The 20,220-nt window shown below is 48.3% G+C and overlaps 1 protein-coding gene across 1 annotated transcript; it reads left to right on the top strand.

Moving 5' to 3' along the window:
- Nucleotides 1–430: 430 nt before the first annotated feature.
- On the top strand, nt 431–19,511 carry LOC143132657 (uncharacterized). Its single transcript, XM_076292316.1, has 17 exons — nt 431–587; nt 1,917–2,161; nt 2,861–3,057; nt 3,897–4,000; nt 4,505–4,569; nt 4,972–5,251; nt 7,311–7,513; nt 7,850–7,975; nt 8,318–8,446; nt 11,431–11,553; nt 12,455–12,590; nt 12,817–15,443; nt 15,680–15,906; nt 16,144–16,267; nt 16,489–17,395; nt 17,776–17,902; nt 18,080–19,511. The coding sequence occupies exons 2-16, from the start codon at nt 2,000–2,002 to the stop codon at nt 17,889–17,891; spliced, it is 5,526 nt and encodes a 1,841-aa protein (XP_076148431.1). The 5' UTR covers nt 431–587; nt 1,917–1,999; the 3' UTR covers nt 17,892–17,902; nt 18,080–19,511.
- Nucleotides 19,512–20,220: the final 709 nt, after the last annotated feature.

Genomic DNA, 20,220 nt, shown 5'->3' with positions numbered 1-20,220 from the left:
AAAGAGCTTTAATTTGATACCATACATGATGGGTTTATAGGTTAATGTCTATTTAGATGATTTTCTATGATCAAAAAAGGGGTGTGCCAGGTGATGCCATTTTAAAGAAAATGCTCAAGGGTGCCGGAGCGGCACCCGTCAGATTCTGAAAGGACACCCCCTTACCTATCAATTTGATGCAAAAAAATTGCATTAGTACCTTATGTCACACTTATGCCCAAATTCCACAAAGTTTTACCTGACTACTGGTGATAGCGAGACTAAAGAAATTGTGCTCTGCATTAACTTTCTATTCAAGTCTGTGGTATTGCCACTAGATGGCGATAGTATTAAGATTTCAGAAATTAAATTTCCCCTGCCTGAATATCCAAATTTCCCACCAGATCTACGTCACTGACCGACCCCCACCTCGTGTGTCAAGTAGCAGACATCTAGAGTTTAGAGGGATCCCTGACAGCACGAGACAAACTAGCTAGCCTGCCCTGAGATAGAATAGCCGTTTTTGTGTAACGTTAGCGTTTTGATCAATCGTAACTGGCGGACGTTACATACGGTAAAGACGACGGATTTACTCTTTGGATTTCAAAGTAAGTTAATTTCTCTACTTTACATGGACTGAAAAATAACAACGAGTCACCACGCTATCAGTTTACACTGGCAACAGTGTTTCAATTAAAAGGCGCGTAACGTTAATAATCTGCTAGCCACGATCAGTTTTTTTTTTATTTTTACATTTGACACTCTAGGAACAATGCTCCAACTCTGGCACTGTTGCTTGACTCCCGGTTGTAAAGTGGAAACCAACAAAATAATTTGCTAAGAATTTACGGACTCCCTCCTTGTTCAGTAACGTGTTCGCTAGCTACCATTACTAGCCTTTTCTTACCCATCATTGACCAGAATAACGATAGCTAGATTATGAAGGTAGTTAGTGTTGGCGGATAATTTACGTTATGCTAATTTAGCTATCTTAACTGTCAACTTCAGAAGTTTTTCCCTGAAGAAGAAGCAAGAGCAGGCATTACGTTAACGTCAACGTTAGCAGCTACCCATGTGAACAGCTTCTCAGCCCGAGCTTGATTTGTAACATTAATGTTACGTTATTATCAACAAGAAGATACAATGTTGAATAATCATGAAAATAATAAAGAGTGCAAGATAAAATGTTAGCCTAAATGAGTTGAATTGTCAACAAATCTCTTTGAGTAAAACCATTTAATCTTATAAAACAATATAGATCCATCGGTCATTTTTTGCTTACTGTGTTAATGAGTGTTTACGTTTTGCTATCGGCCATGGATAAGGGAAGCTTAAGAACGTGTTTTGACATGAGCTCACACTATACGACTCGATAAACCCAGAAGCAAACAAATCCTGAATGTCTGCATTCCTTTGTTTAAGCAGGAGATCCTGCGTTTATAGTGTCTTTGTGCGCCGGGGAGGGAGAAATTCTTTATTAGCGACTAATTACCCTTTTCCATCTAGCTTCAACGTTATTCATTCAATTCACTACACATACACATTCACATTCTGTATTGCAGGGGAAATGACAATGAGTAAATGCAAGTTTACAAACGCTAAAACAATGTATGTACAAGTTATTTACATTTTATGCATATCAAGCGTGTGTGTAAGGGTTTGTTGTCAAGTCATCCAAACCCCTTGAGAGTTAACTGGTTTGCACTATTAAGGAGAGGCATCACCAGTGCACAACTCACATGCAGTTTTCTCAAGGGCAAGCTCCCTCAGATATTGCTTTGGAGCAAGTCTAAACAGCAGTTTTTCTATTCCACCTCTAGGCAAAAGTATTAATCTCTTCACATCACAGGCACATCTTAAAATGAAATTTTAAGAGCGATCTTCCCCAGACACTTAACTGCTATGTAACTGCTCTGTTTATTTATTTACATTTTAAGATGGACCTTTGATGACACCACTGAGTGGTTTCTGACCTGCTTGAAGTTCTGTGTGTGGGTGGGTGTGTCACGGTTCTGGCACCATGAGCTGGGCAGCGGACGACTGGACGTCGGGCCTGACGGGCCGGGTCCTGCAGAAGGTGCGGGAGCTGCAGGCCCAGCAAGAGCGGCTGGGCCGCGAGAGGCAGCAGAAGCAGCTGCAGCTGGATAACGCCGAGGCGGCCCTCCACAAGCACAAGCTGAAGGTACGCTAACGCCACTACCATCAGGCATCCCTCTCTCACTCCTGCTGGTCACTAGCTGATGAGCCTCACTCTGTGTCCTCTGTGACCATTCTTAGAACACAGTGCAGGACACATCATCCTGATTCTATTCTTGGTTTATTCTGTGGTCTTGATATTCTACAGGTGAACAAATTCGCAGTCCCAGTATACACTATAGAAGTATTCAAAACACAGCACTCTCCCTCTTCTTATGCAGCGCGTGCGATTTCGAAATGCATTATCTCAAAAAAAAAAATGTTTGTAACCCTTGTCACTACTTACAGAAATATTAAAAGAAAGCAAAAGTTGGAGTGCTACCTGTTTTGATTTCCGGTAAATACTATACCCTCTTGATTCGGGGCTGTTTTTGACTGACTTGTGACGAAATTTGAGTGTTATTGTTCTGGGAAGTCTTGTTGTGTCATAGTTCCTTAGAATTAGGTTCTCCACTTCTTCCTATTGACCTGCAGCTACTCATTTTTCCTCATACCGAGCCTTGTTTTTATATAGGTAACTTCATCATAGCGTTGCAATGTGGTGATGGCGCCATCTCCGCATGCCTCATCCTGATATGAGGATGCATGTGCCTAAGCCTCCTCTTCTCACAGAGCCCCCCCCCCTCTCCTCCGTCTCCTCATGAAACTCTCCCCTGTCTGTGCCCCTGTCTGTGCCCCTGCTCAGAGTGAGGAGGTGCGGGCGGAGCTGACGGCGGCGCAGCGGGAGCTGGCGGGGGTGCGGGAGCAGGCGCAGGGGGAGGTGCGCGCGCGCGAGCGGCTGGCCCAGGACCTGCAGGCGCGCCAGGCCCAGGTGTGCAGCCTGGAGGGCCAGCTGGAGGCCGCCCACACACTCACCGGCAACCTCACCAAGGAGGTCAAGAGGTCAGTACGCACAGACAAACATCCAGACGTGTATGTAGGCATGAACATATCAGTGTATATTCAGTAGGCATGGCCAATGCAGTGTTGGACGTAGTGTGTGTTGGATGCAGTGTGTGTGTGTGTTGTGGTGCTCTGATGATTCATAGCAGCTGTAACAAAGTCATTTCCTGTAAAGGATTTAATAAAGTACCAATCAGTAACACCAAATCCCCTCGCTGAGTTTGTGAAGAGGTCAGTGAGGGACACAGGAGTGCACATGCATTCAGTTTCTTATGCTCTCTCTTAGGCTCCTGTATCAGTCATTATCTCCTAATAATGAGGACTGTGTTGTATTGATGATTGTATTGATTCTGCTAGTGCTGTTGGGATGATGCACTAAAATCTAGATATGTATATGGATTGTTGAGGCAACCAGCGTATAGCTGGTCTGGGATCGATCCTTAGTAACTTAGCCTCAAGTACACCACATTTCTGGTGTATAGTTTGAATTTACCATGACCATCACACACTCAAGTCAATTCAACTAAAGTTACAGTACTCTTCATTGTAGTAACTTTAGTTGTTTAATATTTACTCGGTACTGCTCCACAGTGCTCAAACTCTACATAGTGTACTTTATCGTGTCCTCTTGTAATGGCCTAAAGTGCTTTTAGAGTGGTTGGTCATAGTTCACATCCATGTCTTTCTCTCATGACGACTCCTGGATGTCTCCCCTGGCTCTGTGTCCATAAACATGTATTAAGAGTGCTGAGTGTGTTTGCTTTGGCAAATAGAGTTAAGGTCTTGCATAACGGCCTAACGTGATTAGTGTCGGTGTGTTCGGCGCTCTTCTCCTGCAGGCTGGAGGCCGAGCTGGAGAAACTGCAGAGAGCCAACGGCTCCGGGGACTCCATGTTGTTTTCCACTCCCTGCTGGAACATGGCATCACCCTGGGAGCACAACAGTATGTGACTCACACACTGTCACTCAGTCTCTCTCTCTCTCTCTCTCTCTCTCTCTCTCTCTCTCTCTCTCTCTCTCTCTCTCTCTCTCTCTCTCTCTCTCTCTCTCTCTCTCTCTCTCTCTCTCTCTCTCTCTCATTCTTACACACACACACACACACTCTCTGTCTCTCTCTCTCTCCCCCGCTCCCACACACACGTTTTGTTTCCTAGTCCACCTCTTTCTGTCTCTGGGTCTTTCTGTAGCTCTTGACACTTTGTTGTGTTGTTCTTTTGTGCTGTTTTGCTCTGGCCTGCTTTGTTTTCCATCCTGTCGTCTCCACCACCTCACTCTGACAGCATGGACATTGATCTGGGAAAAGTCCCACGCTGCAGCTGGAATATTTTTGCTGCCGCGCCAGTGAACAAAAACAGCCTGCGCGGTCAATATGAAATGTCCCCTACAGGGACTTGGCCGCCTGTCCGTGGCTGATGTTATGTCTCTTTTTGCCCTTTGACCTCTTTAGGTTCCAAACTGGACGAGAGAGCGGGTCACCGCGGAGAGGGAGAGGGCAGACTGGCGCATGTCAGAGTGAGTGCAGCACATGCCGTTTTTTTTTGCCAGTGGATTGGGATTTGGAAAATAAAAACACACAAATCATTTTCAAAGTTTTCTTTGGGTAAGAGACAGGTCCAAGTCCACAGGTTCAACAGATCTGATATGATGAGAAATATACAAATGTAACTTTTCCACCACATTTTCATACTGATTGGTGCCTTACAGCCCTTATAGTGCAAGTGTAGTAGCAAGGGAGATTTGAATGTAAACAAATCATAGAGAATCTTTTTCCACTTCCCGCGATTCCCACGGTAGGAAAGATCTCTGATCTATGATAGTGCTGTATCCAGTGGTCAGCGTTTTCTCTGCCCTGTCCGTGGTGTTTGTTTATGGCGTTCCATCGAGTCGACTCTGCTCGTTTTGTTTTCTCCACAGCAGCAGCTTCAGTTCTCCGACAGCCCCAGGTCTGTCAGCGCGGGAGCGCCCTCGCCGTTCCCACAGCAACCGCACAAGGCCACGCCCGGCCGCCGGGCCACACGCAACCCGGACGCCTCCACTCCCACCGCGGTGTTTCCGTGGGAACGAGATGACACGAGGTCCGTCCCAAGAGGGAAAACGCCATCCTCTGCGACCCCCAGCGGCGAGCTCATTAGCGGGTTTCAGGATGCACTGGGGGATTGTGGGATGGAGGAGGTCCTCAGAAAGGAGAGAGATGGTGAGGGTTGCTTTTGCTCCCACAGCAGCACAAACGGTCTATTTTGCAATCGAATGATAAGACAACTGATGTCAACAAATATATCTGGCCGCAGTTATTTATGATTCCCATTTGGAGTCAGGAAATGGATAGCCTTTAATGGTGGTTCAAAGTCCTGAACAGAAGGAAAGGGTTGCCTCTGAGACCTTAAGAGTCATACCTTGAGAGCAGAATGGCTGAATTGTCTGCCATGGTGAGGAAGCAGCCATTTTTCTTCCCTGTTGTAAACAGCCAAGTGTCAGTAGCATGGCGATACATCTGAGTCACAAGAATGGAAAAGTTGCCTCTACAAAGCTGACTGTGACAATGACGGGTGGGGGAGAAACTAGAGGCTATATATATTTACCCTTTGCTCAGGCTTAAAGCCCTAGACAAACATTAGCTCTCCTCCATAAATGCCGGATGCTGTCTGTGCACTTCAAACACAGAGAGCAGGTCTTCTCGGCACACAGGATACATGGATCACTGCCTGCTGTGTTGTAGTGCACGGGGGGACAATGTGTTGGTCCCACTCACAGGGATGTGTTTCTCCTCAGTAACTGTTGTGCTGCTCTTGGAGCCTCCTGGCTCTGTTCTGATATCTGTCTAGCTATCTGGGGTGGACGTGTGGTGGTGTCTCCTCTCTTCCTTGCCATCTTTCCTTTTGTCCCATGACTTTCCTTCTTTGTGTGTGTTTCTTTTGTTCAGTATCCCCCCCCCCCCCCCGTCCCTGTCCCCTCAGTGGCTCTGTGTTTCCATAGTGGGTGGATTACTGGCAGAGTCCACAAGAGCTTCCTGTAGTCGGGCCCTGTTACGCAGAGCATGTACCAAACACCTCAGTCACATAAACAACACACTTTATTTTTCTCATCCCCCCTCCACCCCACCTCCACCTCCCCTCTCACACATACCAGTTACAGTTCTTCTTCTCTTGCGTTTCATTTCTGTGTCACTTTTTGCCTGTGACGAACATTCATCTGTTCTGCTCGATGTGAGTGACAGCATTGACAGGATAGATTTTTATTGACCAGATAAGTCAATGGCGTGTAGCAGATAATCAAACTATCCCCACACCGTGTGCTGGTAGTGAGTTGACCGGCCAATAACACGGTGTGTGTGTGTGTGTGTGTGTGTGTGTGTGTGTGTGTGTGTGTGTGTGTGTGTGTGTGTGTGTGTGTGTGTGTGTGTGTGTGTGTGTGTGTGTGTGTGTGTGTGTGTGTGTGTGTGTGTGTGTGTGTGTGTGTGTGTGTGTGTGTGTGTGTGTGTGTGTGTGGTGTGAAGTACGTGCAAACATCTGTGAGTTTTGCACGAGCGCAACAGACAGAGGGGAGAGGGCAGAACAGAGGGTGTTGTTTATTCAGTACAGTGCACAGGGCCTGAATAAGCGCCATTGTTTTGGCATCGGGGCTGGCAATCGCTCGCTTGTCATCGTCATCCTCGTCCTCCGCTGACACCTGACGCGGAGCATTCCTGTCCCGTCAGAGCCAACAAGGAAGTGTGCCTGCCTCTGGGCGAGGAGTGGCCCAAAGACTCACTGGACTGGATGCAAAGGCTGTCCTACCAGTGTCTCATGCATCAGTGCAAAGAGTCTGATGTCATTCATGTAGGCAACACACTGGCTTAGGAAGCTATGCTGCCAAACCAGCGCACAGTGTCTTAGGAATGTTTTTGCTGCATTTTAAAGGCACAAGCATCTTATTTTTAAACACCCTGTGGTATCCAACAAAGGATTTTTGTTGAGTGAATAGACTAATGCTTTTAGACTGCACCTTTTTCTTCTTATCAAACTTGACATGAAGTTGGCCCACACTTGTACTTTTGCGTACGAAGCCTGTGGTTATTGTTTGCTGAGCTTGATCAAGATTTCTCAGATTTATTTGTACATTAGTAATACTCATTTTCCTGCTTTTTCTGTTTATTCCCCCTCACTTACCCCCCCCCCCCCCCATACACACATACATACACACACTCACACACACTCTCTCTCTCTCTCACTCACTCACTCACACACACACACACACACACACACACACACACACAGCCCAAACGCTGAAGATCCAGGAGCTGCAGACGTGGGTGCAGTCTCTGGAGAAGGAGGTGCGTGCGGAGGCCGAGCGGCTCAAGGAGAGCGAGGCGCGGCTGGGCGAGGCCAAGCGGGAGCTGGCCGGCAGGGAGCAGAGCCTGATGCGCACCAAGGACGAGCTGGGCCGCGCACACACCCTCATCAGCCAGGAGAGGGACCGGGTGAGGGACGCGGGGCCACTCTGAGCACGCTGCTGATGGGAATAGAACTGCTCTCTTGAGATTGGCCACGCTCGGACTTCATTTAGAACATGCAAGAGATGTGGTTTTGCAGTGGGGGAAATTAGGCTCCACCAGATCAAATGTGGAGGTGGATAGACCCACCCAGCAACATGTCTCCCTGCAGAATGGAGGCCTATGCAGGCTTTATTATATTAGAGGCGTCATGTGTACCCTGCTTTGTGTGTGTGCGTGCGTGCGTGTGCGCACGTGTGTGTGTGTGTGTGTGTGTGTGTGTGTGTGTGTGTGTGTGCAAGACTAATAGTGTGCTGTGTGCAGGCCCAGGCCTCTGAGCAGCGGGCGAAGCATCTGCAGGAGGAGCTGAAGTGCCAGAGGCAGAACGCTGAGACCAGCCGCTGCAACGCCGAGCAGAAGAGGAAAGAGATGGAGAGAGAACACCAGAGGGTGAGGACACACACACACACACATGGGGAGACAGCCTGAGTGTGTGTGTGTGCGTGTGTGTGTGTGTGTGTGTGAGACGTGGACTATGTGTGTGTCAAACTGTGTACTGTGCATGTTGGTATGTATTTTTGTCTGTTGCATGTAGTGTGTGTGAGCGTGTGTGATGTGGACCTTTAGTGTGTCAAACTGTGTACTGTGCGTGTTTGTGTCTATGTCTGTTGCATGTAATGTGTGTGTGTGTGTGTGTGTGTGTGTGTGTGTGTGTGTGTGTGTGTGTGTGTGTGTGTGTGTGTGTGTGTGTGTGTGTGTGTGTGTGTGTGTGTGTGTGTGTGATGGCTGTAGGAGTTGCTGGAGCTGCAGAAGGAGCGGCAGGCTCTGGAGCGGAAGCACCAGCAGGAGTCCCACAAACTAAACCAGGAGATCCAGCAGGCCAGGACGCTACACCACACATTACAGTCACAGCACGACAAGGTACACACATATACACACACACACACACACCAATCCCAGTTGGCTGGAGCTCTACATTATACAACAGTATGACTAGTAGACACACGGTATGATCAGACACACCCCACACACACACACACTGAGGGATCCAGCTGGACAGACACACGCTGACATCAGTGAACTTTCTCTCCATAACCCACACGCACATTTAATGCAACACACGTGCACATCAGTGACCATGAGAGCATGTGCTCTATGCACACTCCAAACACACAAACACAGGAGGATGGCCTATAGGACTTCAAACGTATGTATAAGACTTCTACCTCCTGTCCTTTCATTTACAGAAACGGTTTATACTTTCATGCTATGTCTCCCAGCCCATCTCCTTGTTGTCTTTTTTTCTCTCTTCCCTTTTCTCTCCCTCTGTGTCTCTCTCGCTGGGGAGTTGAAGTATGTGCTCCACAGGTCAATGCACTAATGTCACTCTTCCCTCTCTTGCCCCCTGTTGCTCCCTCTCGTCCTCTCACTCCCTCCCCTCCTCTCTTCCTTCTCTCTATCTCTCTCTCTCTCTCTGTTTCTCTCTCTCTCTCTCTCCTTCTTCATTTCTGGCAGAGGAGATTTAAGGCCTGAAGGTCAGTGTGGTAACATTGATTGTCTGTGTCCTACTTTTTGTTGCTTTGTCTGATTCTTTGCTCTCTCTCTTTCTCTCTCTCTCTCTCTCTCTCTCTCTCTCTCTATTTCTCTCCTTTCTCTCTATCTCTCTCTCTCTCTCTCCTTTCTTTTTCTGTCTTTCTCTTGGCCTCTCAATATAAAAGTGCTTAGGTTGCAGCATTCCCTAGCGGTAGGATGGTAATAAACCCACACTGCTATTACATCAAAATAGTGTGTGTGTGCGTGCACCTACTTTTGAAGGAAAGCAGTGTGAATATTTCAGTTTAGTAGCATGGCAGAATTAGCATCTTAAAGAATTCTAATGGCTTAAGAGGGCAGCAGCCACAGGAGTAAATAAGACCAAATTATCTGTGTTTTGCTGTTACTATGAATAACAAACTTACAAAAGGCCATTTAGGTTGTTGAGTCCCTGAGCTGACAGCTTGTCCTTCTCGTTTCCTACGTGCAGACTCCTGTGGTTATCTGCACTGGGCTTTTATCTTGTTACTATCAGCACATTAGTACCCAAGCACCCGTAGCACCCTGAGTCTGTGCATCTACAACAGTTTGTGTTGAAATCAGCGGATGTGTACAGTACCTATGAAAAGTATATGCAATCGCTTTTTTGCATTATATATTTATAATTGATTAACATTAATTTGTAGAAATTTGCTTTCACTTTGACATTAAAGAGAGGATTTTTGTAAATTATTGCAAAAAAGGCCAAATGAAATGGACAAAGATTCCATTTATGAAAGCAATAAAATGGGAAATATCCAAGGATAGATAGATAGATACTTTATTGATCCTCAAGGGGAAATATCCAAGGTGGGTGAATACTTTTTATAGGCACTGTGTATGTGTTCGCCTGTGTCTGATTATGTGGGAATGTTTGAGCACTGAACAGGTCAGGTCAGGTCACTGTAGAATGTAAGGTAAACAACTCTATAGAATGTTTGTGTTTTGATTCACAAACTAAGCAAAACATTGTAAACATTATATTATCTGGTAAACTCCTCCATTTATCCACATCCCAGTATTTCAGATACACACACACACACACACAACACACTTCCGTTCATCTAAGTGAGGGTTACTAAATTGTAGGACACTGAAATAGTCCCATAGTAAAACCTCTGTGGTATAGCCCTGTTAGTGTGTGTGTCAGCAGAAATGGCTTTTACTGGGCCTAGTTAGGCATGTCCTTGCCTGACCCTGAAGTCACCCCCTTTTTAAAAAAAACCAAAACATTTAGCTCATCAGAAACTTGGACTTGGGCAGAAATTGTCTCATACTTGACAGCACAGCCATATACACTGTGTATCAAGAAAGAGTACTTTGTACTGTATAAGTTATGTAATCATGCAGGTCAAGTTGGTCATTCTCTTCAACTGAACTGGAGTTGTGTGGCATTACCACGTGGCTGTTTGGAGTTGTGTGTGTGTGTGTCATGTGTTAAAGGTGCGATTTGTAGGATTGTTACCGAATGTTCTGCAGGCCAAAATCAAAACACTGGTGAACGTTCTCAAGACTACCAGACGCGAGTCTCTTCTGGGTTGCCAGATGTAATGAAGACTTAGAGTAGCTAACGTTAGTTGACCTGCAGCACCCAAATAGGAGGACGCGCTAGCCCATTATTTATACGCTATTCTAGAATTAATCGTTCAAAACATAAACGAAAATTCCAAGAGATTCCGCCCCGTAACTCATTTTTTTTCATGGATTTTACGGGGTTTTATGGGTTAGAGTAATGTTGTCAAATAAGCCATTACTTCAATTCATCGTGTTTCCTTACTCTCTGACAACATATGGTGATCATTTTTGGAATGGTTACAGTTTATTTTCCATTATTTCCTACATACTGGACCTTTAACATGGTTACTGCATGAGGAGTGAAACGGTGGTTATTTGTGTCCATGCAGTGAGTAACATGTGAGTGCTGAAGCATGTGAATGTGGACCATGTGTTCTCTCATCTCACTCTGGGGGCCCATGTTTGAAGTGTTTCACGGCACAGCGGAACGAACGCCACGTTTTAGAGTGCCGTTAAAACTGCATGGGGCTTTCTGCTGCTGCTTGGCATGAGTCAGCGGAGCTGGGACCCCAAGACTCCTCTCTCCCCCCAGCTTCCTTTCTCTCTCTCCCGCCCCCACCCCTCTCTTATTCCAGTCTTCATTCCAGACCTCCTTTGATGCACTTTCTTCCATCCATTGCTCCTTCTTCCCTAAACCCCCAACCCTGCACTCCTCCTCCTCCTCTTCCTCTTGTGTTCTGGCTCTTATTCAGTCCACTTCCTGTGTGTGTGTGTGTGTGTGTGTGTGTGTGTGTGTGTGTGTGTGTGTGTGCGTGCAGCTGGGTCTGCAGAAGCATGCTGTGGAGCAGGAGCTGGACTTCATTAAAGGGAAGCTGAAGGGCACTGAGTCGGAGCTCCAGGATACTCAGAAAAGAGAGGCCCAGACGCAAGCTAAGCTAACGGTATGATGCTAACACTGGGCCCCCCACACACACGGTGATACACACACATATCACATTACATAGACCTTCTTGGGTCCTGAGGCTTTATCTATTAAATATGACATCATTTCTAATTGAAAGCTAGACTTGGTAGACCAAGCATGTTGACACTGACGAAACTCAATAGCTGGACCACTCAGGGTGCCAGTGGGAATCCCAAACCTCCCTGTTGCTGATCGTGTGTCCACACCCTCTTGAGGTCAGATGTGTATACCAGGTCCCTCTGGACAAACGGCTTCTCTCATGTTTCATACTGTTGAGCAATACAGCTGTGCTAAGACCCTCTGTTTGCTCCCGGGAGTTTGGCCACATCTAGACGTTATCATAAATAATAGATGCTCTGTACACCGAAGGAAAAGCTTGTTGAATTATTAAGCATATCTGCTGATGAGGGTCTTTGTCTGTAAGTCACATTCTCTGATATGTTTGAAATCTGTGCAGCACATGTCATTCATTGAGTTAGGCGTTAAAGGTTATATGCATTACAGACATCATGAAATACATTTATACTGTAGGTGTTCAAAATGGTCAGATGCCGATTCGAAACATTGTCCTTCCAGATTGCGCTAATATACATGTATGCCTGGATATCAAATATATATCAAATCAAAGTTAAGGGTAGACATGTGTGGCACACTTACATACTAAGATACCAGTGTTCACTGAAGACTAGATTATTGGAAGCTTTGCAGTAAATACACTGACACACTGCCATCTCACAATTTGAACTTCAGTGTAAAATGAGTCGAGAAATAAAGTTTGGCTACACTCTTTGTCCTCAAAAGTCTCCATCTTCGGTTAACCGTTTGGCTGTATTGGGCCTGATGGTGTGTAATAAGTTGTGTCTGTGTTTGGCCTGCAGGAGGCGCTCAGGGACAGCGAGAGCCTCACCGTGACCGTTGAGCAGCTGAAGAGGAAGGAGAGGAGCCTGGAGGAGGAGGTGAAGAGGCTCTCTGAGGAGCTGGCTGACTCACTACGCCGCCTTAAAGAGCTCCAAGGTGAGCATCTGACTGGCCCAAGAGCTCCCTCTGCTGGACACATACAGTTATTACACTATGAATTCATCATAATAACTTCACAGAAATTAGGAATTACTCGTTTAAAGTTGAAATGATAGAAAATAGAAATGTATTCTTTAAAAAAAAAACAACCTCCTGCTTACATTTTAATTGAATCATAACAGCTGAGATTTCTGTTTTGCTCTTCTCTCTCTGTCCCTTCCAGACCAGCCTCCTGCTCCTGCGGCTGTCATAACGCCCCCCCAGTACTCCTCCTGTGGCGACAGCTTCAAGCCAGTGGTCTCTTACGATCGCCCCAGTCCTCACCAAACACAAACCCACAAGAAGAAAGCGCTCAAAGTGGACAGAACCAAAGAGGAGGCGATCCAGAGGGCAAAGTACCCCTCCGATAGGGAGCCGGGGGAGGGCATCGATTCGGAGCAAATCAAGGAGTTTGGCTCAGAGCAGCCCGCAAAGGGCAAGAGAAAAGAGGGCAGGAGGGAGAAAGCGGGAAGGAGGGATGAAGAGTCAGACCAGACGGATGAAGCTGGAGAGGTTCTGTCTTGTGCTCTGGAGGAGGACGCCAGCAGTGATGAGGGAGAGACCAATCAGCTTTGGCCAAAGTCACAGCTGACTGAAACCCTAAGCAGCAGCAGTTCACCAGAATGTTCCAGAAGCAAAGCCACGATCCCATCGCCCAGCCAAAGTCCCAACCGCGGAGGTGGGCAGACGGACCTGAAGCGGGAGAATGTGGCGCTCCGCGACGAGCTCCGGGACACCAAGCAGGAGCTGGAGCGTCGCCTGGACGACCTGGAGAGCCAGCGTCGCGCCGAGGCGGAGGCCCGCACCAAGCTGAAGCAGCTGAGCCGCAAGCACTCCACCCAGACGGAGCAGCTCCGCCACAGGGCCCAGGAGCAGCAGGAGGAGCGCCAGCAGCTGGAGCGGCAGCTGGAGGAGGCGCGCCGGGAGACAGGACGCCTGGAGGAGGCGCTGGCCGCCGCCGAGGGCCGGCTGGAGGAGAGCCGGAAGGTGAGGGACGCGGAGGCGGCCGGCGAGAGGGGCGAGTGCGAGCGCCTGAGGGAGGCGCTGACCGAGATGGAGCGCAAGGGCCGCGAGATGGAGGAGGAGAGCGGGCGGCTAAAGGAGGACCTGGAGGTGCTGAGGGTGGAGCTGACCCAGGAGCGCGAGGACCGCGAGAAGGGCCGCGAGGAGGAGGAGGAGGAGGAGGAGGAGGGCAAGGAGGAAGGACCGGGGAAGGAGGACCTGCTGGCCAAGGTGGCTGAACTCGAGGCGGAGCTGGACGAGCTCAGAAAGGCTCCGAAGGAAAACGTCCAGCTGAAATATTTGCAGCTCAACGGCAGCTGCGACGACAACAAAGCCATGGTCTTCAACGATGAGGACATCATCCCATCCCCGATTGACCACGTCTCCTTCTGCCAAGCGGTCAACCTCCAGAACTCCATGGTCTCCCAGGAAGCCTCCACCAAGAACTTCATCACCGACCTGGGAGCCTGTAAGAAGCTTGCAGAACATTCCAGAAACGAGAAGGAGGCCCGGAGCGCCGGCCTTGCCCAGGAGGTGGAGCGTCTGAAGGTCCAGTGCGAGTCACTGCGGGCTGAGCGGGACCGGGAGTCCGGCAGGACCATGGTGGCCCAGAACCGCCTGGAGGTTCTGCAGAAGCAGGTGACCAGTCAGACGCAGCAGCTGACGCGGGCCTTCGAGAGCCAGAGCAGCCACATCGAGGGCCTGCTGCTGGAGCTGCAGCACCGCGACGCCGCCATCCAGAGGCAGGGAGAGGAACTGCGTCTGTGCCAAGAGGAAATGGCTCAAGTCAGAGCAGCTAAGGAGAAACTGGAGACGGAGGTCAGGACCGACGTCCCTCAGATAGACAGTTCAGATGATGCCAAAGAGGTGTCTTTCCATTCAGATGCCACTGTGGATAAGACTCAGCCTGAAGCACGCTGTGACATGATAGACAATACTAAAGCCAAAACACTAGATAAGGAGGCCGATGTCGTATCTGTTAAGGTCTTAAACACATCTACCCCTGTTGAACCCCAAGCTGGGGAGCAGCACAAGGCAGTGGCACAGAGTAACACTAGCAATGTTCCGTTCCAGACTGTCGAAACTAATGCCCAGGATGCAAGCACGACAGATGTTCAGGCTGGCTCTCTGCCGTGTGAAATCGCAGCTGGAAACACAGTTGCTTTTGTGGAACGTTCTGGAAACTTAAATGAAAAACAGTCCGTGCCCACTGAGACCACTGTTCAGGAGAGTAGTGGAGAAGCGCCACTGGACACTGCAGACCCCCGACTCCGACGGCCAGCTGCCGCGTTAGCTAGCGGACAGCTGGAGCACAACTCCCACAATTCCACACTCCTGCAGAGCCCCGCAGACGTCCAGGCCCTTGAGGCGAGTACCATGACGGAGGCGGCCGAAGAGTCGCCGGAGAGCCAGAGGGAGATGGACCTGCTCAGGGCCCAGAATGCCCAGCTCACTCAGGCGCTGGAGGAAGCGTCAGTGGAGGAACTCCGGTCAGTCAGAGTGGAGAACGAGCAGCTGAAGTCCAGGCTGAAGCAGTTGGAGGCCGCCAGCTTCCACGCCCAGGACGATGGGCCAGCAGGTAGAGAGGATGATGGGGCTTTGCGCCCGTGCCGTGAAGGCCATGGGGATCTCTCTGTCCAAACATCTGATGCCGACAACACAGAGGAGAGAGTTCCCCCAGTTCAGCCTGTTTCAGTGCAGCCAGATGCCACTACAGTAACAGAAACTACTGTGGAGAGAAGCACTGAGAAAGAATCTCTTGGAGAGGAGACATTGAGCCACTCAGACACAACCTCACATGAGCAACAGGTACTTAGAGTTATTAGATTAAATAGAAGCAGTATTTACACAATCCTAAACACTAATACACTCATATGATCTTAAAAAGCGTGTGTTTGTGTATTGAATGAATTATTGCTCTGAAACTAAGTGTGTTGAAATGGGGAGTTGCCTTTGGTGACTGGAGTGTGTTTTGGTGGTGTGTGTGGAAGTGCTCTCTCCATTGCTCAGTCTGTTGTGTTGTGTTTGTGCTGGGCCGTGTCCAGCTGCAGGCTCTGCTCTCGGAGCTGCGACGGCTGACCGGGGAGAACTCGAGTCAGGCCGAGGAGCTGGAGCTCTGGAGGACGGCGGCGTCTGGAGAGCCCTCGGCGCTGTTGCCGGGGGCAACGGCAGGTCGCCATGGACACGGAGGCAGCATACTTGTGGTGCGGGAAGACCACATCCTCCTCCCCTGTGGCACAAATAAGCTGGGCGGACAGCTCCTGGAAACAAGGTGCCGAGTCACATCCCCACCACTAACCGGAAAATAAATACAGGACAATTAGCCAATGATAATGCACTCTCTGTTTACACTTCACTCCCTGCCAGTGTGCCAGCTGCTGGAGATTAATTATAGGGTGACGCAGAGTGGCAGTTGTTGTCCACTTGTGTAAACACAGATGTGCTGTCCACGGTCAAGTGCCAGTGGCTAACCGCAGCCCCCCCTCTCCTCCATCTAAACTATCTCCAGGTCCATGATCCACCACCATCAGTCAGAAGAGGCAGGAGGTCACCCAAGCACCGCCACCACACAGCGGCTGCAGGACTCTCCTGCACCACCCAAGGTGGAGGTGGACCATGGTGCATCTGTAAAGGTGAGTTACACGTTTGCACTAAGCATTGTATGTAACTAATATAATGTATGTAATTAATTTACACTGGCCTCCTTACATACCTTGTATCAATACTTCTTACATCAGTTATACCAATTTGTGTTTATTCCATTATATGGAATATTATATTTATGTTATTTTTGATGGGAAGATAAAGCACAGTGATGTGTGTCTGTTAAAACTCCCCACACATGGTGTTTCAGAGCTCAAAGTCTGAAGATGGTGAGCTGACAGATGAGGTGAGCTCTTGCCACGAAGCGGAAACAATGACCAAAGGTTCTCAGAGGAGAGCTGAAGATTTACATTCCGAGACCCCCTCCACTGACCGCAGAGGTTCTAACACTAAAGAAAAGCTGTGCGACTCGCCCACCAAGACCAAAACAGTCCTCGGACAGACTGATCAGGTTCATCAGCGGGCAGGACCTCGCGCTCCTGGACCCGATGCCAAAGCCAACAGTGTCTCATGCACATCCAATCAGGCGCAGAGCTCTACAGAAGCCTCTGAAGATGCCGCGCGGCAGACCAAAGCAGACGACTCCGGACCGGAGGCGGCCAACGGCCAGACGCTGATCCGCGAGTCCCTGAGAGCCCCGGCCTGTCAGGCTGAGCTGGGGGCGGGGAGCGTGTCGGTGACACCGAGTGGAACGAGCCGATCTGCAGAGACACACCAACACTGCGCTGATGATGCCGAAGAGAAGCTCCGACCACCAGAGGCCTCACGGGATGGGGCTGAAGGTCAGAGTTCAGAGGTCACGGGCCTTGAGAGGGCACAGGTCAGTAGAGAGGTGAAGAGTGCGGCCACCCAGACGGAGGAGACGCACGCACAGAGCCCTGAGAACACACCGCAGAGGGCCGCCGTCCTGGACGCCGGCACACAGACCGACGGAGGACCAACGGAGGAGGAGGAGGAAGACGAGGTGACGGACTCGCCATGCCCCTCGCCAGGGGCGGCAGCAGAGAGCGAGAAGCTACTGCTCTCCAGCTCGTTCCCCATCCCGGCCAACCCGGCGCACCTGGCCGAGCGCATCCGCCGCAACCGCAACCGCATGTCGGCCGCCTACGACGACACCGAGTACGAGCCATACGGCCTGCCCGAGGTCGTCATGAAAGGTCAGTCAGTCCGTCAGTCTTTCAGTACGCCCGAAAAGAAGTTGTTCTTAAGAATGTGCTTCTCACACTCCCTCCCTCTCTCTCTCTCTCTCTCTCTCTCTATCTATCTATCTATCTATCTATCTATCTATCTATCTATCTATCTATCTATCTATCTATCTATCTATCTATCTATCTATCTATCTATCTCTCTATCTCTCTATCTCTCTATCTATCTATCTATCTATCTATCTATCTATCTATCTATCTATCTATCTATCTATCTATCTCTCTCTCTCTCTTCCCTCTATCTCTCTCTCTCTCTCTTCCCTCTATCTCTCTCTATCTCTCTCTCTCTTCCCTCTATCTCTCTCTATCTCTCTCTCCCCCTCTCTCTGTAGGTTTTGCTGATATCCCCAGTGGCCCTGCCTGCCCCTATGTCCTCAGGAGGGGTCTGCTGGGAACCCCAGCTGTGGCTCTCCCAGTGCGGGAAGAGGAGGGAGACACAGACCCCTAAAAGCCACCAAGGTCAGATACTCATGACTGGACACACTCAGTCTCGATCACGACACTCACCCTCAAACACTCACTTTGGCAACATTTGTAATTGGACAGACCGCAACACAACTAGTCAATGTTGAATGCACTTGTGCTAGTCACGTGATATCCCCATATTCACTGGATTTGCCTGTGGTGTGTCTGCAGGTTGATGTGGACAGTGCACAGCTACACCACCTCATGCCTTCAAGAGAACACTGCACTTTGCCTGCTACATCCTCGGACATTATTTATTATTATTATTATTTTTTTTTTTCACTTTAATGTGTGGGGAATTCTAAATGGCTACAGCTGTTGACATGTGGCCAAGACCCCCGAAGCCGAGACCAGACACTGACCTTGGGAAGACTGATTGTATATGTGCTTTAGCTGTGGAGGGATTCTCCTGCTTTACAAAACTTGAATTTGTGAATAGCCTTATTTATAGACGTGTGCCTGAAATGCTGTGAGGATCACACTGCCATAGATGAATGTGTGTGTGTGTGTGTGTGTGTGTGTGCTCGTGTGCACTTGTGTGTCTGTGTTTTCTGTCTATGACTCAAACCAACCTGAGCCTTTTTCCTCTCCATGTATGGTTATCCACCATGAAGTGCTTTCTCTCTCTCTCTCTCTCACTTTATGTATCTCCATCCCACCACTCATTTCTCTTTCTCTCCCTTCATTTCTTTTCCCCCTGTTTATAACTACAATATTCCAACACTGCATTTATGATAACAGCACAAACCCACTGCCCATGTAGTAATAGAATGTGTCATGTATGTAAGTGTCCTGTACAATGTTACTGTATATGAGCAGCTCTACTTTATCAGATTAATATATTAAGTCGATATTAATCATTTGGTTTTGTTTCAGTGCGTAATTGGACTGGAATGTTTTTGTTCTGTTTTGTTCTGTTGCTTTGGTCGTGTTCCAGCCTGTTTCCAGTTTAAAAAAAAAAAAAAACTAAAAAAAAAACACTGGATTGATTTAGCATTAGCTTATTTTATCATCGTTGTTTTTAAATATATTGATTTTTGAATCGGAATTGAAAGCCTTAAGTGGTAACACTGTGGCCTGCCTTGCAGCTTTCTTGTAGGACTATTTAAAGGGAAATTTGTAGTGCTTTCACAGATAAACAGACTGGGTGGTTGGATTGTATGACACGATTTAGCTCCGGCGTCTGCTCCTCCGTCTACATAGAGCTGTTTTCAACTTCATGAGCACTCATATTTTAAGCTAATATACACACACACACTAAGGTACAGCACAGTTTAGAGAAGCTCTCCGGCACATACAGTTATTCTTACTGCCTCCCACAGCAACTACTGCAGAAGGGACCCTTTTCCAAAACCTAAACAAAACATCAACCTGTCAAGTGTACTTATACACCGAACACTCGGTGTTCAGACATTATCTTGAAACTTTGATCACAGACATAATATTTCAGTGCCCCCCCATCTGTTTTTTTGTACTAGCTGTACTGAAACTGAGGTCCACTGTGAATCGTTGCTCTTTGCTTAATGTCACATCTATGTGCTGCGGAGTGCCTGCTTGGATGCTTTTAATCATTAACGGACTGGATTAAAAGGGTTGCCTTGAATATTTCGCCTTTGGTGTTGTCCTTTTTTGATGAACGTGTTCTGGTTTATTTTCATTTCATGGATGAGATGCAGGCACAATCATTCACTATAGTTTGTTTAATCACTTCTCTGGATTGAACATATACTGTATCTGTCAAGATATTTTTGTGGCCCTATCAAAAATGTTACCAAATAAGTAAGAGTTCACTCATTCTAGGATTTAACTATGGAGGCCATATTGGGCATACGAGTGAGTATATGTTAACTAGTCAGACAGCATTTCTGTTTCTGGTTTCTGTGTGATGATTGCTTGGCTCCTTACCAAAGATGTGAGAATGACATGTGCACACAAAGGTGTTCTTGGCTACATGCATGCTGGCCTAAGGCCATTTTCATAAAGTGGACGCAACACAAGCAGGGGGCAGAGGATGGTAGATGGAAGCGGAGACAACCTGCGAAAAGCGCCGTCATGTCATGGAGGACTCCTGCCCACAGTGGCGGTCTCTGCGGTCGCAGTCCTGGAGTTGGAATGTGTTCTTTGCATTGATGCAGACATCCTACTAGAACAGATCCACATCTCATCTCTTTGTTTACCTCCAGCCTAGGAGCTAACTCTGCCTCCACCACCCCCTCACCCCCACCCCACGTCTGCAGTCGTGCTGATGTAGTGGCCTGAGAATGGGGAAACACCATCCTACAAACACTCCCATAGAGCTCAGACTCCCCCCT

This window comes from Alosa pseudoharengus, unplaced genomic scaffold (genome assembly GCF_046254945.1).
Source record: "Alosa pseudoharengus isolate Yale_2024_CS ecotype anadromous, Long Island Sound unplaced genomic scaffold, YU_APseudo_1.1 YU_APseudo_1.1_scf_19, whole genome shotgun sequence".
Taxonomy (NCBI): Eukaryota; Metazoa; Chordata; class Actinopteri; order Clupeiformes; family Clupeidae; genus Alosa; species Alosa pseudoharengus.
Note: the sequence above shows the minus strand (reverse complement) of the source record. Positions and strands in the feature narration are given on the sequence as shown.

Bases quoted from the DNA above. Each gene is read 5' to 3' on its own strand.
- LOC143132657 (XM_076292316.1), top strand. From the start codon at position 2,000: ATGAGCTGGGCAGCGGACGACTGGACGTCGGGCCTGACGGGCCGGGTC. The intron at 7,514-7,849 runs GTGAGGGACGCG...TGCTGTGTGCAG, and splicing joins TCAGCCAGGAGAGGGACCGG to GCCCAGGCCTCTGAGCAGCG. The intron at 8,447-11,430 runs GTACACACATAT...GTGTGCGTGCAG, and splicing joins TACAGTCACAGCACGACAAG to CTGGGTCTGCAGAAGCATGC.